The sequence below is a fragment of the Mytilus galloprovincialis genome, chromosome 3 (assembly GCF_965363235.1).
Source record: "Mytilus galloprovincialis chromosome 3, xbMytGall1.hap1.1, whole genome shotgun sequence".
In the NCBI taxonomy this organism is placed as follows: Eukaryota; Metazoa; Mollusca; class Bivalvia; order Mytilida; family Mytilidae; genus Mytilus; species Mytilus galloprovincialis.
This window is the reverse complement of record NC_134840.1, coordinates 50,336,988-50,361,501: the sequence shown is the minus strand read 5'-3', so window position 1 is coordinate 50,361,501 and position 24,514 is coordinate 50,336,988. Positions and strand designations below refer to the sequence as shown.

Genomic DNA, 24,514 nt, shown 5'->3' with positions numbered 1-24,514 from the left:
CTGAATTCGAAGTGTCACGGTTTCATACTAAAGTTCAAAGGCAAATCACGTGCATCTTTCATATAAATACTGAGTACTTCAACTATTTTATTACGTGTGTATATAGCAAGAGACGAAATTCGAATTTTAACGATTTATAACTACAGACTCTGAGAAGGCAGGACAGTAGTTATATAGGGTTTGGAATAAAATAAACTGAATGATGAGCAACTATACACAAAAAAAGGCAGACGACAATTTATGTAAAAAAAGTCAGAATAAACTTATAAAAAAGGCAGGACCGCTTAGTGTGAAAAAAAGGAAGCACAGAGATTACAATAAAAAAAAGGCATGACAATCTTTATCCTCCTAGCCCCCTCCTCCCCCCCCCAAAAAAAAAATCCAGTCAAATTCCCGCCATAAAAATCAAATGGAACCAACACAGGCTAATTTGTATACAAAAGAACCATCCTAAATCTATCCTAAAGTAAGGACCATCCTAAGACCATCTTAAGACACCTTATTTGGTATCCTAAAGTTAGGACAATTCCTAGGATTTTCCTAAGTTGAGACATGTTTGATAAACCCACTTAGGACTAATATGTGTCCTAAGTTGGTCTTAGGGCATGTCCTAATTCTAAGAGTACTTCGATAAACAGGACCCATATAATTTATAGAATAAAGATGTAAAAACTATGGATTTATTAAAAAGTCGAATAACAATAATACCGTACTCAAATGGAAATTCTAAACTGAATGTCCCTAAACAAATGGCAAATTCTAAACTGAATGTCCCTAAACAAATGGCAAATTCTAAACTGAATGTCCCTAAACAAATGGCAAATTCTAAACTGAATGTCCCTAAACAAATGGCAAATTCTAAACTGAATGTCCCTAAACAAATGGCAAATTCAAACACAAGCTCAAACACATCAAACGACTGACGTATTCCTCACTTGAACTTTAAACTCGTTGTCTTGAATCTATTAATTTGATACAAATTAAAAAAAAATATATTACTAGTACATAATTTTTTTTACAGGAATGTAAAAAATATAGCACAGTTAATAAAAAAAAAACATCAACCAGCAACACCCGATTCATACGATTTGAATAAATCGACAAACAAACTGAGACACATACAATAACGAAAGACCCCTTCTCTTATCTTACCACATACACAAAACGTGGTAGAATTAGGCAAGATTTCCGTGCACATACACCCTTTCATTGCTTATATAGACCATTTGGTGTAAAACTAAGATGGGTTAATATTAGTTCAGAATATGATTTAAATGTACCACTGATAAGAGTTAAACTACATCATGGTTATAACACAGACAATGAACCCTCAGTAACAACCCTATCCACTTGATTACTCTGGATGTCAACCACTTATGATGTATTTATTATCGTTTCACTTTCGTTGTTATCGTGTTGTTGGAACAGACAAATGGTCGACAATGGGTTCTACTTTGTTATTAGAAATCTTGGTTAGTGACGTCCAAAATGTTTTCTCCTGGAAAAAAATATTGCAACATAATTTTAAAAAATTGAATAGAAATGAACAAAACTTTTGTAGCAATTAAAACAGTATATCTCACACAAACTCTATTACGATTCGAAACAATAATAAAAGACTTGCTTCTACAAATTTTATTAAAACATAACCTGGTATTTTGAACTGTTATCACTCGTACTGTGATTGGTCGTACGTTATTTGTCTAATCTTTGATGCCTTATAAGGTAAATCACCTAAAAACACAAACGACGCTCGACATCTTTTTTTCGAAGTAAAATTTAGCTATAATAGAAACAGCACAATGTTTTTTACTATTTAAAGTAATCCAAAAATTAAAATTAAAAAAAAAGTAGGAAGAAGTAAATTAAAAAAAAAATAATACTGAACTCTGAGGAAACTTAAAAACGGAAAGTCCCTAATCAAATGGCAAAATCAAAAGCTGAAACATATCAAACGAATGGATAACAACTGTCATACTCCTGCCTATGTTCAGGCATTTTTTAATGCAGAAAATGGTGGATTAAAACTGGTTTAATAGCTAGCTAAACTTCTCACTTGTATGACAGTCGCATCAAAATCCAATATATTGAAAACGAAATACCAAAAATAGGGGTACAGTAGTCAATATTATGTTATAATCTTAATCAAAACAATCGATCCTGTTCAATCTGAAGGATGGTATACTGTAAAATATGTTGTGTTTGAACAATACTTTTTAATTCATCTGGACCAAAGTGCTATTGTACGCTTTCCATTTACTTTGCGTCTATTTGTGTCTCTCAAATATCTACATTGTTTCGTCGAATGAATCTGCTTAAAAACTTTCTTATCTTTCAAAATTTACGCGAATGATAAAGTCTTCATTTTTCTATTGTCACAACTAGGTATCACATTTACATATCTAGCTGCGTATTGTAGTATTTTAAAATCTAATAACGGTTTTGTCTGAACCATTTCGTATTTCTGCAAGTTTTCTTAATGTTAGGATCATTAAAACGTATGATTTTTTGTCAGCCTACAAACTTCCATAAAATAAAACAAAGCAGTTATTCTTAAACACCACGGGGAAATATGAAGCCCTTAAATTGTTGGATTCACTGATTAAATGCATAAAGTTGGATTTTGATTCCAATCTAAAATCTACAATGACCACTACAACAAAATACAGACTAATGAGGAACCAATTAAATATATGGTCAAAATCGCTTTTAATACTTGAATTGGTATTTTATAGTGTATCTTTTTTATGTTGTGATGTTACACTATTGTTAAGATAAGGTTGGTACCTATTGAAACGATAAACCCGCTGCATTTGTCTGCACCTGTTTTGAGTCAGGAATTTGATGTTCAGCAGTTGTCGTTTGTTGATGTGGTTCATAAGTGTTTCTCGTTTTTTATATATATTAGACCGTTGATTTTCCCGTTTGAATGGTTTTTACACATGTTTTTTGAGGCCCTTTGTAGCTTGCTGTTCGGTGTGAGCCAAGGCTCAGTGTTGAAGACTGTTTTTTGACCTAAAATTGTTTACTTTTACAAATTGTTACTTGGATGAGAGAGAGTTGACTCATTGGCACTCATACCACATCTTCCTATACATATATTAAAGGATATTTTGAATAAACAATGATACGATGGTTCTGCGATACGATCTGCATTTCATAATAACGATCATCATTTAACAATATGCTATTTTATAATTTTTAAATAGTAAATGACATCGTATTATGATTTTAAAAACTTTGGTTTAGCGGTTAATTAATAATAATCTATGGTCTCTTAACTATTTTCAGATCATTGATGTGATTAACACTTTAACGGCAAATGTCAGATTTAAAACTAGACACTTCCTTTTTAAATAATAAAAAAGAGCGGTACATTTTATATTAACTAAAACTTTCAAAATCCTGCATTTTAAATAGCAAGGGAGAAAGCTTTGAAAGAGTAATTTCAAACAGAACTATTTGAAATGTACAAACGTGTGTGGCATTAGGCTAACGGTAGGTGAACATTTTTATCCCGAAACTTACATAAAATGGGCTACTGAAGGACTTCAGATCCGTTAAAATTGAATTTTAATTACTTGATATGTCGTATGGGTTTCGTGAAAAGCAATTCATGATAAAAATGAACCGAAAGTGAAGTTAAAATCAAATCCAAAACACAATCAAATGAAAAACTACTACGAAATAGACAGTCCCGTTTATTTATCTTACTCCTTTTTTTAAATACAAGTTCACCAATAATCATTGCGTTCAATGAGTAAAGTATCCTTTATTTCATACCTTAGGGCCTGGTGTAACGTTTTCATAAGTCTGCGTACCGACTGTCTTAGAAGATGCACCTTCAATATTATTTGTTCTGATATACTTGCTGGCGTAAGCCGTGGCAAAAGTATCGTTGGCTCTTTTTACATCCTCTTTTTTGTATAATGCTAATAACTAAAATAGACAAAAATAATTTTCATAAATTAAAGGAGCAGCATGTTTTCCGTTGTGTTTGATTCTTGATAATTTGATTTTTGTAAATAAACTTTTACTTCATGAAGACAAATTGACTAATCAATGTCTACTTAATATGACAACATTTGCAGATAGATATATTTTGAAACGATTATTAACTTCCATGCTAATGGTACATTCACGTACTAAAGAAAGGGATTAAACAGCAAACCTATAACACACACGACATTCCCTGCTATAATTAATCTACCGAAAACAGAAGGTATGCTTCATTAGGTGATCTTTTCTTTAAAGTTGATAAATGAAAACGTGATGATTTTAACTTCCCAATTGTCAACTTCCCATTTCTCAGCAATATAGATAGCAGTGTAATCTATGGCGTTTGCATATCTCAGGTTATACGTTCCACTCGTGCATGTTCACAATTTGCAAATTTTATTGCATAAAATGCACAAAACTAATAAAGAAACTATTTTTGACAACAAAAGCTGCAAAACGGATTTGTCAGACATATTTTGCCTCTTTTAAAACATAATGATAATTATTGATTCCTGAAATACAGGAATGAAAATTTGTCAATAGGAAAATTGAAATCAAAGATATAGTTATAGATCTTTACTCATTGGGATACTTTTAAAATAAGTACTCACTAGAGATTAATTGTGGAGGACATCATGAAAATATCGGAATGAGAAAATTTATTCGTTTTGCTTGATCATTAGTATTCTTTATATTAAGACGCTTTAAATTGATGTTATGGACATAAGCACAATTTGCAAGCAAGGTTGCAATCGACCTTTGTGTATTTCATTATTTTAGCAAGAATCAGATTGTCAGTTTAAAATCATTGAACTGAAGACTATATGTTACATGTCACAAGACCCTGGTAAAAAATAAAGGCAACAGTAGTATACCGGTGATCAACACGTGAGTTTCAGAAAACGTCTCTCATCAAACCGGATTTTGCTACGATTGTACACGTCCCATGCTATCAAAAAACTATCCATAGTTAGCTTTACCATACGAAAGGAGAAATATTTTTATATCGCATATCTTAAACAGCAGTCATCAGACTTAACGTCATCATTCTTAACATATACGAACATATAAATTCCACAAAGACCAACTATTGTAACAAAAAAGCATAAAGCTCGAAAAATGTTCAGTAATGCTCCATCAAAATATGCCACTACACAACTCGAAATTTGAAAAAAGCTTACCTTTGGAATGAAAATTAATGTCAATGTTATTGTAACAAATGCTTGAATCTGTAAACCTTGTAAGAGATACAGCAGATCTGGTCCATATGAATGACCAATTAAATGTCTGGAAATGTTAAGAAAACAATAATTATGGCAACGTAATAAAAATGATAGCATGCTATTAATGTAAAGTATCTGAAGAAATAAAGTTTAAAAGTTTTGTGACTTTGTTTATGTCAATAGAAAGGCAAATAAATAAGTTGTCTTTATATATGTTATAAACATTCAAATTGGAAAGGAAAAAGCAGACTAAAGCCTGCAAAAAGCAAAATAGAGATCAAGACTTCAACAGGTAATAATGTTTTATTTAGATTTAGCACAATATGCTAGAATTTTTTAAATATTTTTGAACTTACGTTAGAATCAACAGAAAACTTCCCAGTATGATTCCGTTGTAAATTGACCATGTAATATATTTACTTTCGTTGAAATGGCCTGGTGCTTTCCTCACCATGTAACAAATATATACACCAACCAAAAGAAGACATACTTCAGCTAAAAGAAAACAGGTCCACAAGTTTTATATAAAATGGATGCTTATATGGCACTGTATTCAAAATATTGTAAAAAAAAGCTTCTGACCACTTTCCGGTAGTATTCGAGCCCAAATGTTGAAAATCTGACATAATGGGATTTATGTAAGGCGTGTAATACGAATTAAACCCCCTAGAATACTACATAAAACTAGAGGCTCTAAAGAGCCTGTGTCGCTCACCTTGGTCTATGTGAATATTAAACAAAGGACACAGATGGATTCTTGAAAAAAATTGTGTTTTGACGATGGTGATGTGTCTGTAGATCTTACTTTACTAAACATTCTTGCTGCTTACAATTATCTCTATCTATAATGAACTTGGCCCAGTAGTTTTAGTGGAAAATATAAGTGAAATATACAAATTGTATGAAAATTGTTAAAAATTGACTATGGAGGGCAATAACTCATTATGGGGTCAATTGTCCATTTTTGTCATGTTGACTTATGTTTAGGTCTTACTTTGCTGTACATTATTGCTGTTTACAGTTTATCTCTATCTATAATAATATTCAAGATAATAACAAAACTAGAGGCTCTAAAGAGCCTGTGTCGCTCACCTTGGCCTATGTGAATATTAGGTCTATGTGAATATTAAACAAACAAAGGACACAGATGGATTCATGACAAAATTGTGTTTTGGTGATGGTGATGTGCTGTAGATCTAATTTTACTAAACATTCTTGCTGATTACAATTATCTCAATCTATAATGAACTTGGATCAGTAGTTTCAGTGGAAATTGTTAGTGAAAATCTACAAATTTTATGAAAATTGTTAAAAATTGACTATGAAGAGCAATAACTCCTTAGGGGTCAATTGACCATTTTTGTCATGTTGACTTATTTTAAGGTCTTACTTTGCTGTACATTATTGCTGTGTACAGTTTATCTCTATCTATAATAATATTCAAGATAATAACGAAACTAGAGGCTCTAAAGAACTTGTGTCGCTCACCTTGGCCTATGTGAATATTAGGTCTATGTGAATATTAAACAAACAAAGGACACAGATGGATTCATGACAAAATTGTGTTTTAGTGATGGTGATGTGTTTGTAGATCTAACTTTACTAAACATTCTTGCTGCTTTAATACAATTATCTCAATCTATAATGAACTTGGACCAGTAGTTTCAGTGGAAATTGTTAGTGAAAATCTACAAATTTTATGAAAATTGTTAAAAATTGAATATGAAGGGCAATAACTCCTTAGGAGGTCAACTGACCATTTTGGTCATGTTGACTCATTTGTAAATCTTTCTTTGCTGAACATTATTGCTGTTTACAGTTCATCTCTATCTATAATAATATTCAAGATAATAACCATAAAACAGCAAAATTTCCTTAAAATTACCAATTCAGGGGCAGCAACCTAACAACCGGTTGTTTGATTCATCTGAAAATTTCAGGGCAGATAGATCTTGACCTGATAAACAATTTCACCCCATGTCAGATTTGCTCTAAATGCTTTGGTTTTTGAGTTATGACCAAAAACTGCATTTTACCCATATGTTCTATATTTAGCCATGGCAGCCATCTTGGTTGGTTGACTGGGTCACTGGACACATTTTTTAAACTAGATACCCCAATAATGATTGTGGCCAAATTTGGTTAAATTTGGTCCAGTAGTTTCAGAGGAGAAGATTTTTGTAAAAGTTAACGACGACGGACGACGACGACGGATGACGGACGCCAAGTGATGAGCTCACTTGGAATTTCGGGCCAGGTGAGCTAAAAATGTGCATGTACCAAGTCAGGGAATATGTTTTTGTGTGTTTATGTTTGTGTGATTGAGCTTTTAATTTTGCCATTTTCTTAGGGACTTTCCGTTTAGAACTTTCCTCGGAATTCGGTATTTTTGATATTTTACCTTTTTCTTTCCACTTAAAAAAGTCATACACTTTTTGAATTTTATTAAATAACTTTAAAGATTGAAGCTTTGATTGTGTATTTTTGTAGACAACAACCCGACCATAGAACAGACAACAGCAAAAGGTCACCAATAGGTCTTCAATGCAGCGAGAAACTCCTTCATCTGGCCCCTAAACAAATATCCATACTAGTACAGTGATAATGGACGCCATACTAAACTCCAAATTATACACAAGAAACTAGAATTGAAAATCATACAAGACTAACAAAGGCCAGAGGCTTGTATTATTTTAAATTTAGTGTTTATTTACTTTTCTGTCTATCTTATTTTTTTTTGAGATAGAAGGTAGAAAATCTAAAAATATTGTCGAAAGGTAATGAAGAACAATGTCTTCTATAAGGAGTTATGTGATAATGTTTATAAAGATGGAAAGGGTAACCCTTGGTATATTATACTTTTTTATCTTTCATATCAGACAGGTCTATTATGGTTTTCAAGATATTAAACAACACTTTACATTGTATCGTATCGTATATATCGAGTAAGGACAACTAAGATGTTTGATCAAGATGGATAAGAACAAAATCTTAAAAAAAACCAACAATAAATCAGCTTATTGCCTTTTTTTTTTATCAAGACTGGTTTGTTTCAGAGGATAATATCTTAAAACAAATTCATATAGGAACAATGAAATATGACGCTAAGTGATGACAAACGCTTACACTGACTTACCATTCGAATTTAAATTATACTTACCACATTGAATGGCATAAAGCCAGTAACTACTCAAGCAAACGTCATATTTTAATAAACTGGAAGTTTCTAGAGTTCCTGTTTCTCCTTTCTCTGCTATTGACCAGGCGAGAAGGTAAACACAAACAAATATCATCATTGGGAAAAACCTCTTTAAGAGTTCTTTGTCCGGTAAATTAATTCTCTGCAATTTGCTTGTTGGTCTGAAAATTACAGCTATTCTGAAAATATATGAAGTTAATATGTTTGACAGCTAATGATTCAGGTTAATATGAAATTATTGTCATATTTTACTGTTAATCGTTTCCACTTAATGTTTGACTATTGTGTATTGTATTGACCATACAGTCAAGCTATAACGTTGAAGGATGCAAAATGGAAAACTTGAAATTGCATTACAACAGATCAATAATGCAGACAAAGGTAGTTTGTCTGATAGTCTTCATTGAAATTGTCTTTCATAAAATGTTTTTTAAAGATTTCATCATTTTTTAATAAATATAAAATGGAAAGAAATCTTGCAAAATATATAAACATACCTCCATGTCTTAACCACTAATGCACCATACATGAAGTTGAAACCTATATGAAACACCCAAATTTGTATGACACAGAGAAATTCTAAAGCTTTTGGATAGGCAAAGAATCCCTGAAAAAATATTTCAAGGTAAATTTGAACACAATGCATATTAACAAAAAAAGTATATGAAAAATTACCAAATATCTTTAACAGTATACAACACCACATCACCCATTTACCATCGCCTTAAAAGCGTGCATATTTGTTTATACAAGATTGTTTTGGGGATCCGTCCGAAATATTTAGAAATAGAAAATGCACAAGTAAAGCATGCTACTTTCGTTCTATTATTTATATATTAACACAAGTTAATAATTATTGGGTCTTTTTGTGTGAATGAATATTATTTATCAAAGAGATGACATTAACTTGTCGTCAATGTCCTCCAATATCAGTTAGCAGCTGTTCATATTATCAACAACTAGATACGTAAACGAGTCACCTATCTTTTATCTGCTAATTACCTCAACCAGAACAAACAACAATCATGATCGTAACTCATAAACAAACAGCAATATTTAACAGTTAGGTCAATTCCTGGTGGTGAAAGGTAAAATAACAAAAATACCAAACTCCAGTGAAAATTCAAAACGAGAAGTCTATTATGAAATGGCAATATCAAAAGCCTAAGCACAGCAATTAAATGGAAAACAACTGTCATAAATGCAAATGGTAAATTGAAATCTGGATCATATAGCACCTCTCATGTTTCTGTACTTATACATCATTTGGCTTGAAAATGTTTGGCTTTGTGCGTTCATGATAGAAATTAATCCAGAAAAGCGCTTCGTCGGAACTAAATTATTTATAAAGAGTTTTCCATTCTACATTTTGTAGATATAGTTCTTTGACCAAATCTATCTGTAATTCTTTATTAATTCGACTGCATTATAAGACAAATCCCTAAATAAATGAAACTATATTCAACACAATTTGTACCTTCTCATTACTCATCTATACACTAGCAGCATATGCAGGCACTACAAAAGTGCAAATTTTGTGAAGCGTTTTTCACTGTTTACTTGGTGTCCGGACTTTAATCAGCGCAAACTTAAAACTGAATCTGTTGGTTTTTTAAATCTTGTTATTTTATATATTTACATAAATCAGGTGGCAGGGTAACGAATCTAGCCTACTATAAACTTCACTGAATCACTGAGTCCCATATCCAAAATTGAATCAGAGTTTTCTTGCTTTATATCTTAGCCTTATGTGGTTAAAGAGATATCTTTTGATGTAAAAATTCACAAAAAGTACACTATTATTTATCCCCGCTTGTAAATCTTCTTAAGCTCTTGAGATCATACCCAGTTTATTTGGTTTCATGCTGCTTAGCGATAAGATTTCTAAACAAAGAAGACCGTTTTTCATTTTCGTCATTTTCTTTTTTTTTATCATGGTATTGTCTGTTTTTCTTTGTCTAATGATTTTAATTGTCTCTTTGGTCTTTTCATCGTTTTTTTTTATTATCATTAACATTTTAGCCTAAGTATACTTTTAGTACCCAACATTTTTTTTTATTTTCATAAAAATCAATAAAAGCTTTATCCTTTTAATTAGAAAGAATACCAAAAAATATTGGTAAGGTCTTTTTATTAAGAAAAAGAAGAAAAATGAATTGTTCAAAGATTGTCTAAAGTTAACAATTACTATCCACCTAATTTAGTAGACTCATTAAACACAATTTAAAAGAATATATGGGAATTGTTTGAAAGAAAATCCGCTACAATAGTCGTGAGCAACCACATAAATTATTTTTTATATGAGCATTTGTTCTCTCTGTAAACTATGATGCCTGAAGGGAATTTTAAAATAAAGGAAGAGGACGAGGGTTTTACTGGTTGTGTTTTCCTATAAACAAAACATTTTTGAACCCGTCGCATTTTTGCACCAGTCTCAAGTCAAGAGGCTCTGGCCTATGCAAGTATTTTTTTTAGTTTCTGATTATTTTGAGTTCATTTATATGATTTGGAGTTTAGTGTGACGTCCATTTTAACTGGACTTGTACAAATTTGATTAATGGACAGCTGAAGACGGGCTCTAGGTGCTGACGACCCATTGAGAGTCATCGTCTGTTTTCTGTACTTTGGTCGGGTTGCTGTCTCTTTGACACATTCCCTATTTCAATTCTCAATTTTATTTTATTTTAATCAATGACTCCTCCTTCTTAAATTATAAAATTAAGGTAGACAACATTGACAAAAAACCTATTTCATTTGCTTCTGTGTTTGTTCTACTTTCCATGTTTGATTTTGTTTTAAAACACTTCACGTCAAAATGTCAGATCTTGATTGGTTTATACGAGGTTGATAATTTACTACATTTCATGGCTCAGCGGGAGACAATATTTTGAATTTCACTCTGTCGTACAGACCTTTTTAAAGCGATAATTCCATTAAAAGAGTAATGATTTGAAATAACATCAATAGTTTTTAACAGTTGCACAGACTGTCAACATAAACACATCTTGCTTTATGTTGTTACTTTTCTAATAACTTTAAAGTTGTTGTGTACATGAAATTATAGTTAATTACTTTCATTTGAAATTCATCAAACAATAATGACAGAACATTGTGTATAAGGAATTTGATAACACATACCTGAGAGGGTGATAGAACAGATTGTTAAAGAAAATTGATACATCATGCATATAATTTGCTAATGTTTAGAATTTTATTATAATAGTGTACGGAATAAATAAATAAATAAAGTAAGCTATGTATGCCGCTGTAGGTATTAGATTTTAATGTGAACCTAGACATCTATTATGAAGTGTTTTACCGAAAAATCATGAATACTAGTATTCTTCAGAAGGTATATATTGAAAACGTATGCACTCATTATTTTCAACTCTTAATAGGGTTGATAGAAGAACGTATGCATACAATCTCGAGAAGATTGGCACGTAAAGATGTTGATCGAAGCATGTTGAGTCAGGATTAGCAAAACATATAATATTATTCAATTTGATTGGACAAAAAGCACATCTGAGATATCAAGCTTATAAATTTGTACACCACATGCACGGTTCTAACACGTAGTCAGTGCATTTTACACTTAAGGGCACGTTACAGTTACAGGAAAGGTAAATACTTTGCTAACGTAAATTGTTATTTTTGCGACGCCAAACTATGACTTATCGGAAAAAGATGCAGTTTTTGACTAATTTTTATCATTCAAACAGATTTAACTTGAATACGAGTTCATGGACCCCTCATTTTTAAAATGACATTTGGTTTGATCAGAAGATTATGTGCACCAATATAATATTTTTTAAAATGACATTTGGTTTGATCAGAAGATTGTGTGTACCAATTTTCATAAAAAGGTCAATAGTGCATTTTTTTTTAAATTTGATAAATATACAGCAAAAAATTACGCTTTTTTCCTACAATCATAAACATTTGATAAATATGAGTTATTTGTAAAAACAAATACAAAAATTTATAGAACATTGATATAAAATTAAAATAATTTAACAAAAAACAGCTTGTGTTTATCTTAAAAAAAAAAGTTATGTTTTTCTATCAAAAAGAAAAAATATGTCCACAAATCCGAATTTTGAGGAAATATCTGAAATTTCAACCTCAATTTACTCTAAAAGTATCACATGATGGTATATTTTTTATTACATATTTGATTCAATCTTTGAAACAATTTCATTATGGGACCAAAACTGTATCGTATGCCCTTAACGAAAGTAGACCTACAGAAGCAACGCGAGTAACAGAAATTTAATGTATACTAGTATTATGTTTGCGTTTACTTGTTTTGGAAAACTACTTTACTTGTTTACTGTTTAAATGACGATATTTATTAATATTGAAAAAATGTCGTATATGCCTCGGCTGGTGTTTAAAGCCTTTTTAACATTAATTTTGTTTTTTCAACGCTTCGTACTTTTGCATTCTAAATTAACTGGAAAACAATAAGGCAAACATTTTATTATAACCTACCACTAAGAAATAGTTAACCGAGAATATTTGTGAATGCATAATGGGACAATTTTGTTTCAATCAAAGAAATAGTTAACCGGGAATATTTATGAATGCATAATGGGACAATTTTGTTTCAATCAAAGAACATCAGTAATTGAAAATTGTCATTAAATAATCAGCTTACCGTACTACACATTAACATACCGCCAGCACACATGAACAGCAAGAAAATAGGACTTCCGGTCTTAATAGCCTGAAAATTATTAATATCAAGATAAACAGAAGTAAACACAGTTGAAGCTTCAAAATTTTATCACAATATGATATATTTCTCAGTATTTTTCATTTGTACAATTGTTCATTACAACTTCGAACGTTTGTATCCGAAAGCTCAGTCCATGTGTTTTCTCTTTTCAAAATTATTAGGGCGAAATTGGAAATATTGTCTGCCGTAGATGGATCCCTTTATTTAAATGTACACATGGAGTATGATACAATATAATGTAGTTTGGTTTGACCTTTAAGCTTATGATAATCATGAAAGTTCAAAGTATACGGTTGTTCCACTTTCATTTTATATGATCAGTAGACCGTAAAAATTTGGGTCAAACTTTAGTTTGGCATTATAATTCGAAAAATCATATCATAGGGAACATATTTACTACGTTACAAGCTAATTGGACTTCCACTTCATCCAAAACTATCCTGACCAAATAATTTAACCAAAAACTTCAACCATGAAGCGGAACAAACGGACGGACGAACGAACTAACAGACAAAATTACAATGCTCCCAAGTGGGGCATACCAAAAACTAAATAAAGTGCCATACGCTGAGCTAGACAATAATATATATAATTGAATTTTGACGGAGAAATTCTTTTTACGACTTAAAAGCTTTTAAATTAATTGAGACGAAAAAGAAAACATTAGTAATCTCCATCCAGGATAAATACAGTCTGAAAAAGAACATAAATTCCTTTTAGTTTACTTGTACAAATCGAATTAAAAACGAAATGATATTTTTGTCATGTTGTTGAAGGAAATAAAAAATTTCAAACAAAACTTGGTTTCAATTTCTACGTGGTATCAAATCTACGATTATTTCCGTATCATTAATTAACGTCATCTTAAATTGCTATTAGTATAAGTATTATTCACTGGTATATTAATATATGGTATGTATCTATCATTTTACAATCACAAACATAACATTAAGTCATTACACTTTTGAAATCCGACCGGTTTCAATTGTATCGTGAGGAAATGGCATTTGAATTAGAATAAAAATATTATTAAAGGTATTAAATTCGTTCTGCACAACATATATTCAAATAGGAACTTTTTTTAGTCCTTTTAAATGCAACATGTGCTGCATAGTTAAATAGAATTCGGTTAAAAGTCTTTTACAACATATAATTAGATTGGAACATGGTTAGTAAATGTAACATGTGTTACAGTTTGGTCTAAAATATTTTTTGAATGACAGCTTAATTTGTTATCAAAGGTACCTGGATTATAATTTAGTACGCCAGACGCGCGTTTCGTCTACATAAGACTCATTAGTGACGCTCATATCAAAATATTCTTTTAAATATTTTGCTTGAGTGAAGCTCTCGTTAATTTGTTTTTAGGGTTATCCTGTCTTCTGCTCTTCAATCAAACATAATTGATAAATCAATAACCATGATAATCAAAGAAGAAAATTTTAATGAAAAAAATAACAGTAAGCCACATCATATAAAATATGTGATACAATGCAATTAATGGAATGTGTATTTCCTTCGACCTTAAATTGTTTTTTTAGATACCTCTGAACAATCGTTTAAGAAACAAAGCGATTCATTATACAAAAATGGATTTAAACTGAAATACTTTGCATGATAAAAATGCATGTAATTTGCTTATGTTGTCCTTGACAACATCTATGTTTGGAAAATACAGTTTCTAGACAGATTGAGAACATTCATGTGGGCAAGAATTGAATCCCTTTATTGGAGATTTGTTTCTGTAATGTTTTAATAATCAAGAATGTTCTTAGCATACAATAAAAATTTCCTCAAGGGAAAAATGTCTTTATGTCAATCAATTTATCATACATAGCAATAATTGTCCTTTCTAGGTAAGGGTATTTCAGTTCCTCACAGTGTCAATAAAATTTTCGGAAAATTTGCATTTTTTTTGTAGCTTTTGTTAATTATCCCTTTTTAAGGGTAAAACTCATTTGGTCTCTTTTTACAGGGTGCTAATTTATAAACTAGTACTCGTTCGCTATTTCATTGTCTTAAGTGGCGTAATTAATATTTTGATGTTTGAAGCTTGAATGCACTTTCTTATGCAGCACTAGATATTTTATATTTTGATTGAAATGTTCAAGCCACTTTCATCTGTATAAGGATTGTATCAAATAGAATAAAAAAAAGTAAATTTATAGAACTGAAAATAAAACAGTAAATAAAATAGAACTGCTTGAACACAACTAATAAACGCACGACATATAGCAGAAAAAAAGATAAAACGTAAGAAAAATATAACACCCCACACACCCCACACCCCAAAAAACTACAAAAAGGGGATACTACAACAAACTACACATTAAAAGTACCAATTCATTCCTGAAATATGCTGTGACAACAAAGAGAATTCCAATAGCAGTACACGTCAACATAGTAATCAGTAATACCATGAATCTGAAGACAAACAGGAACTCATACAAGCATGGGGAGTCATCAACACATTCTGTACATCCCTCTTTACACGATAGACATGTATATTGTGTAAAATCTGTTGTATTCGACAGACTCAAGTAATTTTCTACATCTTTACCACTAAAAGCTTTTACTTCAGAATTAGAATCAGGGAAATAGTATCCCTTACTGCAAACACACTGATATGCTCCTCTTTTAAACCCTAGTCCTTGGAGAAAACTGCACTGTGAAAAAAAGCAAAGAGCAACATTGTTCATCTATATATTCAGATTTGTGTTTGACTCGAAATGTATCTATTACTATATTTTATTTGAACAGTTTAATCTTTAAAATTGCATTATTGAATGTACATTTTTTGAATTCTGAAAATATCTTTCTAGGCTAGTTTTCCTGCATCTATATCTACAAGTTTAGTCTTGAAAAACATACTTCGTACACTTGATAAAACATATATTAATACTTAAAAAGGAAATATCTGTCAATAGACTTTGGAAGTTAACACATACGTGAAACACACAGTGAACCTTAGTGCAAACGGGACCACACTTCCTGTTGTTTATAGAACTAGCAAATTCGAATCGTTTGGATAAACTTATTCTTAAAGGTTGTCAATTTAAAAACTTAAAATTGATTTTATTTCTCATATTTTGATTCATAACTCAATATGCTTCTAAATACTGCCAAATAAGGGCAACAGTAGTATACCGGTGTTCAAAAGTCATTAATCGATTGAGAGAAAAAAACAAATCCGGGTAACAAACCAACACCGAGAGAAGCACTTGTATTTTGGCTCAAGGATTCATGCTTTTCGTATCACTATATGACAGTTTATGACATCTTTACACTGAGTTCGTTGGAGATGAACTAAAAAATATTTTCATCTTTGAAAACATGGTGTATTTATCAATTTAAATTGTACTTAAAATAAGCTTTCAGTAATTCTGAGTAAATTTAGATCTGCATTTATTTCCTGTTCTTTATAAGTTTTTTGTATCGGTCTGGTCTTTTTTAGTTATTGTTTTTAAGCTTAATCTGGCTGTTAATTATCTCATTTGAATTAATGCATATTTGGCATCCCAGCGAATTTTATAGTTCATGTACGGTGTAGGTTTTTATCATCATTGAAGGCTGTACGGTGAGCTGTAGAGGGTAACATCATCGTTAATTGATCTCTAGTGAATAGTTCTATGAATGGCAAATATATCAGATCTCGGAACATGCAATTTTGCAAATTGTCATACATCTATATTCATTTATGTTAAAAATACCTCTGTTGTTTCAGGACATCTATGAGTTCCCCGAAATACATCTAAAGCACTAAACGTACTGGTGTCTGGATCACATTGGTTTATGTCGATATTTGTTAGCTCAATATCAATGGTGGCTACACCTCTACAATAGTAGGTTAAGTCCTTTCATTCCAATTAATCATATCTCGTGTTTATATTTTATCAGGGTAGATGTTTTACTATAGTTATGAGAACAGCAGGATTTACAATCGTTGGTTATATTTGAGAAAAAAATATTGATAAATGGTATTTATTTGTATACAAGTAGTGTTAACAATTTGTTAGTTTTACTCCTGAATTGTCCGTGGTTTTACTGATTATTTGGTATATTTATTTTGATTTTCAACAATTTAGAAATCTTTTTTTTATTATTTGAATTTAAAAGGCAAGTATCTATTCATCAGCCATTGAAACAAACCTTTTTGAGTACAACGAATGTATATATTCTGCAGATTGTTTTCTCTCGATAAATGGGACATATACCAACATTACTTACTTTAACGATTTAGTTGATTATTAGATATAAAACTAACAATGAGTACTTACTGAAACTTTGGTTCTCCATCTCCGTTCAAGGAAAATATAGCAGACGAGAATGTTACCATCCATACATCACCTCCACCACAATCGAAGTATGGCTTGGTCCAGTGACCATCTGATAATTTAGCTGTCAGTAAAATATTTTGTTGTTCTGGAAGTGAAGCACCTCCTGACCTAACATGCAAAATGAGTAATTATTCAACATTAATTACATTTAAAACTATGAAAAGCAATATAAATTTAGGGTTAAAATAAAGCAATTCTTATATTATATGCATATTAGGGAATACATTGATATGATTGGTCGTGAGGACTTCTGGTAGTCGTTCTTGATTTTGTTTATTTTTCGATAGACGACGTTGACCGAACATCTTTCATAAACCAATGTGAACAAACTGGCGGTGATAATAACACAATCTCACTTCACGTTAAAAATATTTGTTCTCACTTCGCGTTAAGCGTTAAATACAATTCTAAACATAAAACATTCATTCAAATGATTAAGAGTGTACTTTTTAGTTTATTTTTTTTTTCGCAAAAAGCAAATTTCATGGAACACATATTTTTGCGTTAATCAATGAATACATACATACGCCGGGCCAATTCAATACAATAAAAGTGTGATAGAATAAGCTAGTGTTGAAAAATAATTCGTTGTATCAAATTTAAAAGTATTATAAGTTTTAAACGCCTTTTTAGAGGAATTTATTGGTGTATAAACTGAAACAAGTCACTCACAAACATATCTTAAAGTCCTGCGGACTTTTATTTGTTTGTGAGTGACTTGTTTCAGTTTATACGCCAACAAATTCCTTTTAAAAGGCGTTTAATTCTATCTTAGACATCACTTATTATTATAGGAGGTGAAATATTTCAAAGGGATATACAAACTCAATATCAAAACCGTTTTGAATTTCTATTTGAACTCTGTATGTTTGCTATTTTACTTTTTGCTACAATGTATTACAAAACGAAAAAGGACCAAACGACAATCATTATGCGTTCTTTGCATAATTTTTAAACAAACTTGAATGGACAATAGGATGGGGATTTGACAGAAATCAATTTTTCGAGATCATATTCGCATACAGTAAAAAAAAATTACACTCTATTAATTGTATGCAAACGTAGTATTTTCTTGTTAAAACTTCAACAGGAACACTGAAACCAAGATATATAAATGTCCAAAATACACGAAGAGATTTTGAACCAAAAATTCAAATTCATTTCGAGACATCTTTGCATGAGAAATTTCTGAAACGTAGTTAACAATTTTTACAGTCCAGCAACGGTGGTATCGAGCCAGTACAAGTAAATGAAAATTCAGACTTTTTTTCATTTCATGGGTCCTAGCACTTTGATTTTTCTTCATCAGCACAAATCAAAATATTAAAAAGCCGATGATGTATAAGAAGAGCTAAATAACAAAAAAACAAAAGCGTCACCAAAATGTCGTTTTGTCAACTTTTTAACAAATTGTAGAGAAGGTATAATAAGGCAATTTTTTGGAACTTAAATTAAAAAATTAAAAGTATTACCCAGAGAGATATTTTGCTACAAGATGCATTAAACATTTGTTTTTAATTTAGGTTGATAAAGTTACTTGTTTTTTGTTTTTTTTTTTTTTTTTTGTTATTAACTTTAATTCATATCCATGTTATCAAAACTATATGTAAATGGCTTTTTTTTAATCAAATATTCCAATTTCAAAATGTTTATGTACCAAGTCAGGAATATGGCACTTGTTATTTAATATTTCGTTTCTATGTATGTTGCATTGCTGTTTGATTTTTGTTGTACTTCAGTGTTCTGTTGTTAGGTTGTTTTCCTCTTATAGTTGATGTGTTCCGTTTTTAGTTTGTAACCTGGATTCGTTTTTTCTCAATCGATTTATGACTTTTGAACAGCGGTATACTACTGTTGCCTTATCTATGGCATCATATTGATACCACAAGTGAACTTTCAAACTTTGAATTTTCGAAAAACTAAGGATTTTCTTATCCCAGAAATTATTACCTTAGCCGTATTTGGCACAATTTTTTGGAATTTTATATCCTCAATGTTCTTCAACTTTGTACTTGTTTTGCTTTCTTATTATTTTGATTTGAGCGTCACTGATGAGTTTTATGTAGACGAAACGCGCGTCTGGCGTACTAGATTATAATCCTGGTACCTTTGATAACTATTCACTTAATATTATATTCATATGTTTATTAATCAATTTAAGTTACATAATTTATTAAGCCTTTATAGTTATCTTTTTTTTTGGCAAAACATGACTCTTGTCATGAAACTAATTTCACAACGCTTTTCTGGATTGACCATCATCATAAATGGTAAAACATGAAAAGTGAAGCCAATATGCCTGACTATTTGAGTACTGGATGGGTTTTATCAAAGGGGATCTGAAATTAATAGCCCGATTCTCCTGTCAGCTTTGCCTGAAGTTGTTGAAACATTTTCTTTCTTAATAATCTATTGATTTATGAACGAAGTGAAAGCATTATTTTTTTATGTAAAATATGACCCCAAAAAAGCTATTTTAAAGATTTAAAATAAAAGAAAAACCGGTCAATAAAAGATAAAAACAAAATTTATAAAGATCTGATTTACTTCATTCAAAGTATCAATTAAGAACATCATAAATAAATTATGATAATATCAAATTTAAAAGAATGCCGTCATTGTTGTTGGAACTACTGTCGCCATATTTATCAATACACGACGGTTATAATTTTGCCGCACCAGATATGCATTTCAATTTTTCATTTTCATTTCAATGATGCTCGATCCAAACATATTTGATTACCTAATACAGCAATGCCAAACTGATAAAAAAATATACAAAATTTCTGTACAAGGAATTAGAGCTATACATGAGGTTGATACATTCCTTAGTTTAAACTGATTTTCAAGATTGAACTACAACTAATCCAAATGTTCCTCTACAATTGTAAGATAAATAATTTTAAAGTATTACGTGATTGTCAGCAGTTTTCAATCTGTCCTAGTTTTTTAACATTAGTTTTCAACAGAGCAGATCTAAAGCATCTTATATAATAAATAAAATCAATTGTAATTAGTATCTCATTCTCTATTTAATAATCTTTTAAAAAACCTCATTAACGAACAATGATTTACCTATATTTAATCTTTGAGATAGTTCTGGTTGCATTCTCCCAGTCTGTTGTCTTTAAGACGTAATACCACTCAGTGTTTCTGTCTAGGTAATTATATGACAAGGAAATATCATGGGCAAAGACGGTTCCGTTTTTGCGGTAAGCATATGGACAGAATGAAGAATATTTTGTATATAACCCTGTTTCGATAGCAATAGCAGATCCAAATATAATCGACTGGCCATTAACATTGTTCCTTACTAAGGAGAAAAGTATTTCGTCCGTCAATGTATCGAGTGAGCCACCATTTTCCAATATAACTGATGTTAAAAAGTTTGATGTAAGAATAGCTGGTTGGGTGTATTCTCTCCAAGTTGTATGGTTGAAAATAAGATCTAGTGTTTCCTCTGTTCCACCAGTACATGGACTTTGTTCTACTCTGCTGACATACTCTAATGCTAACTTCGCTGCTTCTTTTTCATTTTCCCCTTGTAAATAAACAGCGAAATTGTAAATAACTAAACATAAAATACAAAAATTAAAAATAAATGCAATGGAATGAATTTCAGAATTGCTTCAAATTCGGTTCAATATTTATTCCTTAAATATCGATTAATCTTAATACAAGTGAACACATACCAAAAGTATTTATGCATAAAAGCTTTAACTCAATCTTCAGTATCACTTATATCATTATGCATACATCTAGATTTTGAGGTAATATCTGTATAGGTCTCGTTTGAGTGTTAAGTAGTTTCAGTTATGCAAGATGGTATGGGTATACGTTATTCAAACCGAGTATTGGTCACTTAAAAGACATGTCCTCCGGTCCAGTGTATAGTTTTCAAGGTTTATGTTGGAAAAGTCCCTCATACAAGTGCCAGGCCTATATTTAGAAGATATGTATTATAGATTTCAAGCTTACATTTGATAGTAAAATTGTATCTGTTTATACTATACAATTATTGTTATTTCGTTTATCAAGCAGACGGTCGCGAGGTAGCGTTATAATATGCCACATAGAACGATGGTGATAACATCGAAATGTATTTCACGTGGTTTTTAATAAAATATGGGCTCAATGCAACTTTTTTTAAAGTTTCAAGCTGGCCGGATGATTGAAACAAAGCTTTAAAATTAGCAAATCATCCTGCAAAACTTGTATTCTTCCTAAATGGAATTAGTGGACAAAACGGAAACTGAATTTACAATCTTCAGGTATGCCTATCAATGGTTATCTGCATAAAATGTATATATTTAGCTGAAATAATGTTGAACTACAACAAGTCTTCGGTATTTTTGTGTAAAAATAAGAATGAAAAATCATATAACACAGTATTCCCCGTTCAGTATTACCTGTTTCTAGGAGTATTGCAAAACCCGGGGAAAACATGTGTTATCCCTTCCGGGTTATACTTTGCCAAACCTGTAATTAAGAAATTATTTAAAGAAAATGTAAATAAAAATAAAAACTTGTTTATAATTATAATTAAGAAAAAAATATCTGAAAGTTGATTGCCATTAATCAGAAAAATAAAGTCATGTATTTATGTACTTGGCGGATGAATCTTATCAGTGGCCATCATGTCTGACAAATTCGAAAATATGGTTCTAGACGGGTCAGTCGCTGTTTTTTTTCAATAGTTTTTTATTACAAATAATGTGGACTAAAACAAAAAAATCTATGTTCGTTTAACGAAGGAATTAGAACATAACTGTACATTTAATGGATCGTACTTGTATTATGTTCAATGCATAGCAATGTGAAGTTTCTACTTTGGACAACACAAATTAAAGGATCACTCTTTTCTTTCCTTTATCTATAATTTGAGCAGTGAAATTTTACAAAAAAACAAAAAGTAAAAATCACAAAAATACCGAATTTAAAGGAAAATTCAAAAAAGAAATCCTCTAATCAAGTAGCAAAATCAAAAGCTCAAAAACATCAAACGAATGGATAACAACTGTCATATTCCTGACTTGGCACATACATTTTTTGTATGTAGAAAATGGTGGATTGGACCTGGTATTATAGCTAACTAAACCTCTCATTTGTATGATACTCGCTACAAATTCCATTATATTGACAACGATGCATGAACAAAACAAACAGACATAATTGGTAAAAATGCCAAAAATAGGAGTTCAGCATTCAGCACTGTGTTATAATCTTATTAGCAAGAAAAATCAAACAAATATTGAACAAAGAAGCACAAAAAGGCATTCATAAATTTTAACAACCTCATTTATTGCTTTCATATTTTTGTATTTTATGTTTGTATGTTAGGATTGAACAAAACACATTATTGAAATTGCAAAAATCTTAAATTCACCTTTAAGGACCTTCCAACAACTGTCACGATTATTAATAACAATAAAATGATTTTGCATTTAAAATACTGGCTAATTCCAACTCTTTCTCATGTATGTCCATTCCAGATCTAATCGTTGCTATATATATCATACCGATCGATGAAATCAGCAACATATCAATCGTAAACGATCACTTGAACTATCAGTAGAAAAGTATCTATTTGCCTCAGAAAATAATTGTCATCACAGCTAATATTAGTAAACTAAGATAAAATCCAATCATTATATCATTTGTAGGAAGAAAATAACGAACGATTCAGAAAAAAAAGGAAATCAAAATACAGAGGCCTATACAAGAGGAACTCGTCTTAAAAACGGACGTATACAACAAATACATGCATTCCAAGAAAAACAGAACTTATCTCAGCAAAGTAGAGGCAATATAACTCATCTAATTGATAACACTTTCTGTTATCTTGTTACTATTTTTTTTTAAATTAGTCAAGAATTCTCTAAACACACTGCCTAAGTTTCTCCAAGGAATCTAATTCAAATCAAAACGTATAAACATTTACCATTTACAAGTCCTATGATAGATTAAGTTATTTCAGTTTCAAATGGGAAACTGTAAACAAAAATTGACGACAAAAGGATCGATTTTTTTTCCCTATGGTTAATTTTCTTTTTTGAACGATGGTATTTTTTGACCAATTATGATATTTTATATGTCCTATCTCATTTAATATTGTAGAAACATAAAGGATATTTGGTGTCAATCCATGACACATAAGTTCACTGCATGAAAATACGGATTTGTTGTGTTATTAAATTTGCTATTACAAAATGTTAAAAATTATTAAAAATTAAGGAATGTATCTCCCTCATGCAAAGCTCTGATTCCTTTCACGGATTTGGCTATACTTTTTGGAACTTTTCGATTATAGCTCTACATCTTTTATATAAGCTTTGTATTTTACATATTTTGGCCACGAGCATCACTGATGAGACATTATTTGTCGAAATGCGCATCTGGTGCAGAAAAATTGGTACCGTTAATGTTATTACTACCACTGGGTCGATGCCTCTGCTGGTGGACTGTTAGTCCCCGAGGGTATCACCAGCCCAGTAGCCAGTACTCCGGTACTGGCATGAAAATACGGATTTGTTGTGTTATTAAATTTGCTGTTACAAAATGTTAAAAATTATTATAAATTAAGGAATGTATCTCCCTCATGCAAAGCTCTGATTCCTTTCACGGATTTGGCTATACTTTTTGGAACTTTTCGATTATAGCTCTACATCTTTTATATAAGCTTTGTATTTTACATATTTTGGCCACGAGCATCACTGATGAGACATTATTTGTCGAAATGCGCATCTGGTGCAGACAAATTGGTACCGTTAATGTTATTCACACAAAAAGCAAAGAAACAGTGTTATGCTTTTGTCTGTATTGAAATGCTAGATGTCAATGAATCCGGTGAGAACCACCCATATTCGACAGGACAAATATTTAATTCTATTCAATTAAGATTAGAGATAAACGCACTTACAGCGGGATTGGAACTCCCAACCGCAGTGTTGACAGGCTTTAGATATACCATGTTTACATTTTGTATAAGGGAACTTACTATGTAAATGTATTCTTG

General features: G+C 30.9%; 1 protein-coding gene across 1 annotated transcript in view; it reads right to left on the bottom strand.

Moving 5' to 3' along the window:
• Nucleotides 1-1,096: 1,096 nt before the first annotated feature.
• LOC143066461 (metabotropic glycine receptor-like) overlaps nucleotides 1,097-24,514 on the bottom strand; it is a 35,115-nt gene continuing 11,697 nt past the window's right edge. The window contains exons 2-12 of the mRNA XM_076239379.1: nucleotides 20,575-21,040; nucleotides 17,440-17,607; nucleotides 16,873-16,996; nucleotides 15,502-15,828; nucleotides 13,082-13,150; nucleotides 8,919-9,028; nucleotides 8,383-8,600; nucleotides 5,579-5,717; nucleotides 5,181-5,286; nucleotides 3,784-3,939; nucleotides 1,097-1,498 (exon numbers count right to left, since the gene is read on the bottom strand). Coding sequence (XP_076095494.1) covers nucleotides 1,409-1,498; nucleotides 3,784-3,939; nucleotides 5,181-5,286; nucleotides 5,579-5,717; nucleotides 8,383-8,600; nucleotides 8,919-9,028; nucleotides 13,082-13,150; nucleotides 15,502-15,828; nucleotides 16,873-16,996; nucleotides 17,440-17,607; nucleotides 20,575-21,040 — 1,973 coding nt within the window. The 3' untranslated portion in view covers nucleotides 1,097-1,408. The remainder of the gene's footprint in view (nucleotides 1,499-3,783; nucleotides 3,940-5,180; nucleotides 5,287-5,578; nucleotides 5,718-8,382; nucleotides 8,601-8,918; nucleotides 9,029-13,081; nucleotides 13,151-15,501; nucleotides 15,829-16,872; nucleotides 16,997-17,439; nucleotides 17,608-20,574; nucleotides 21,041-24,514) is intronic.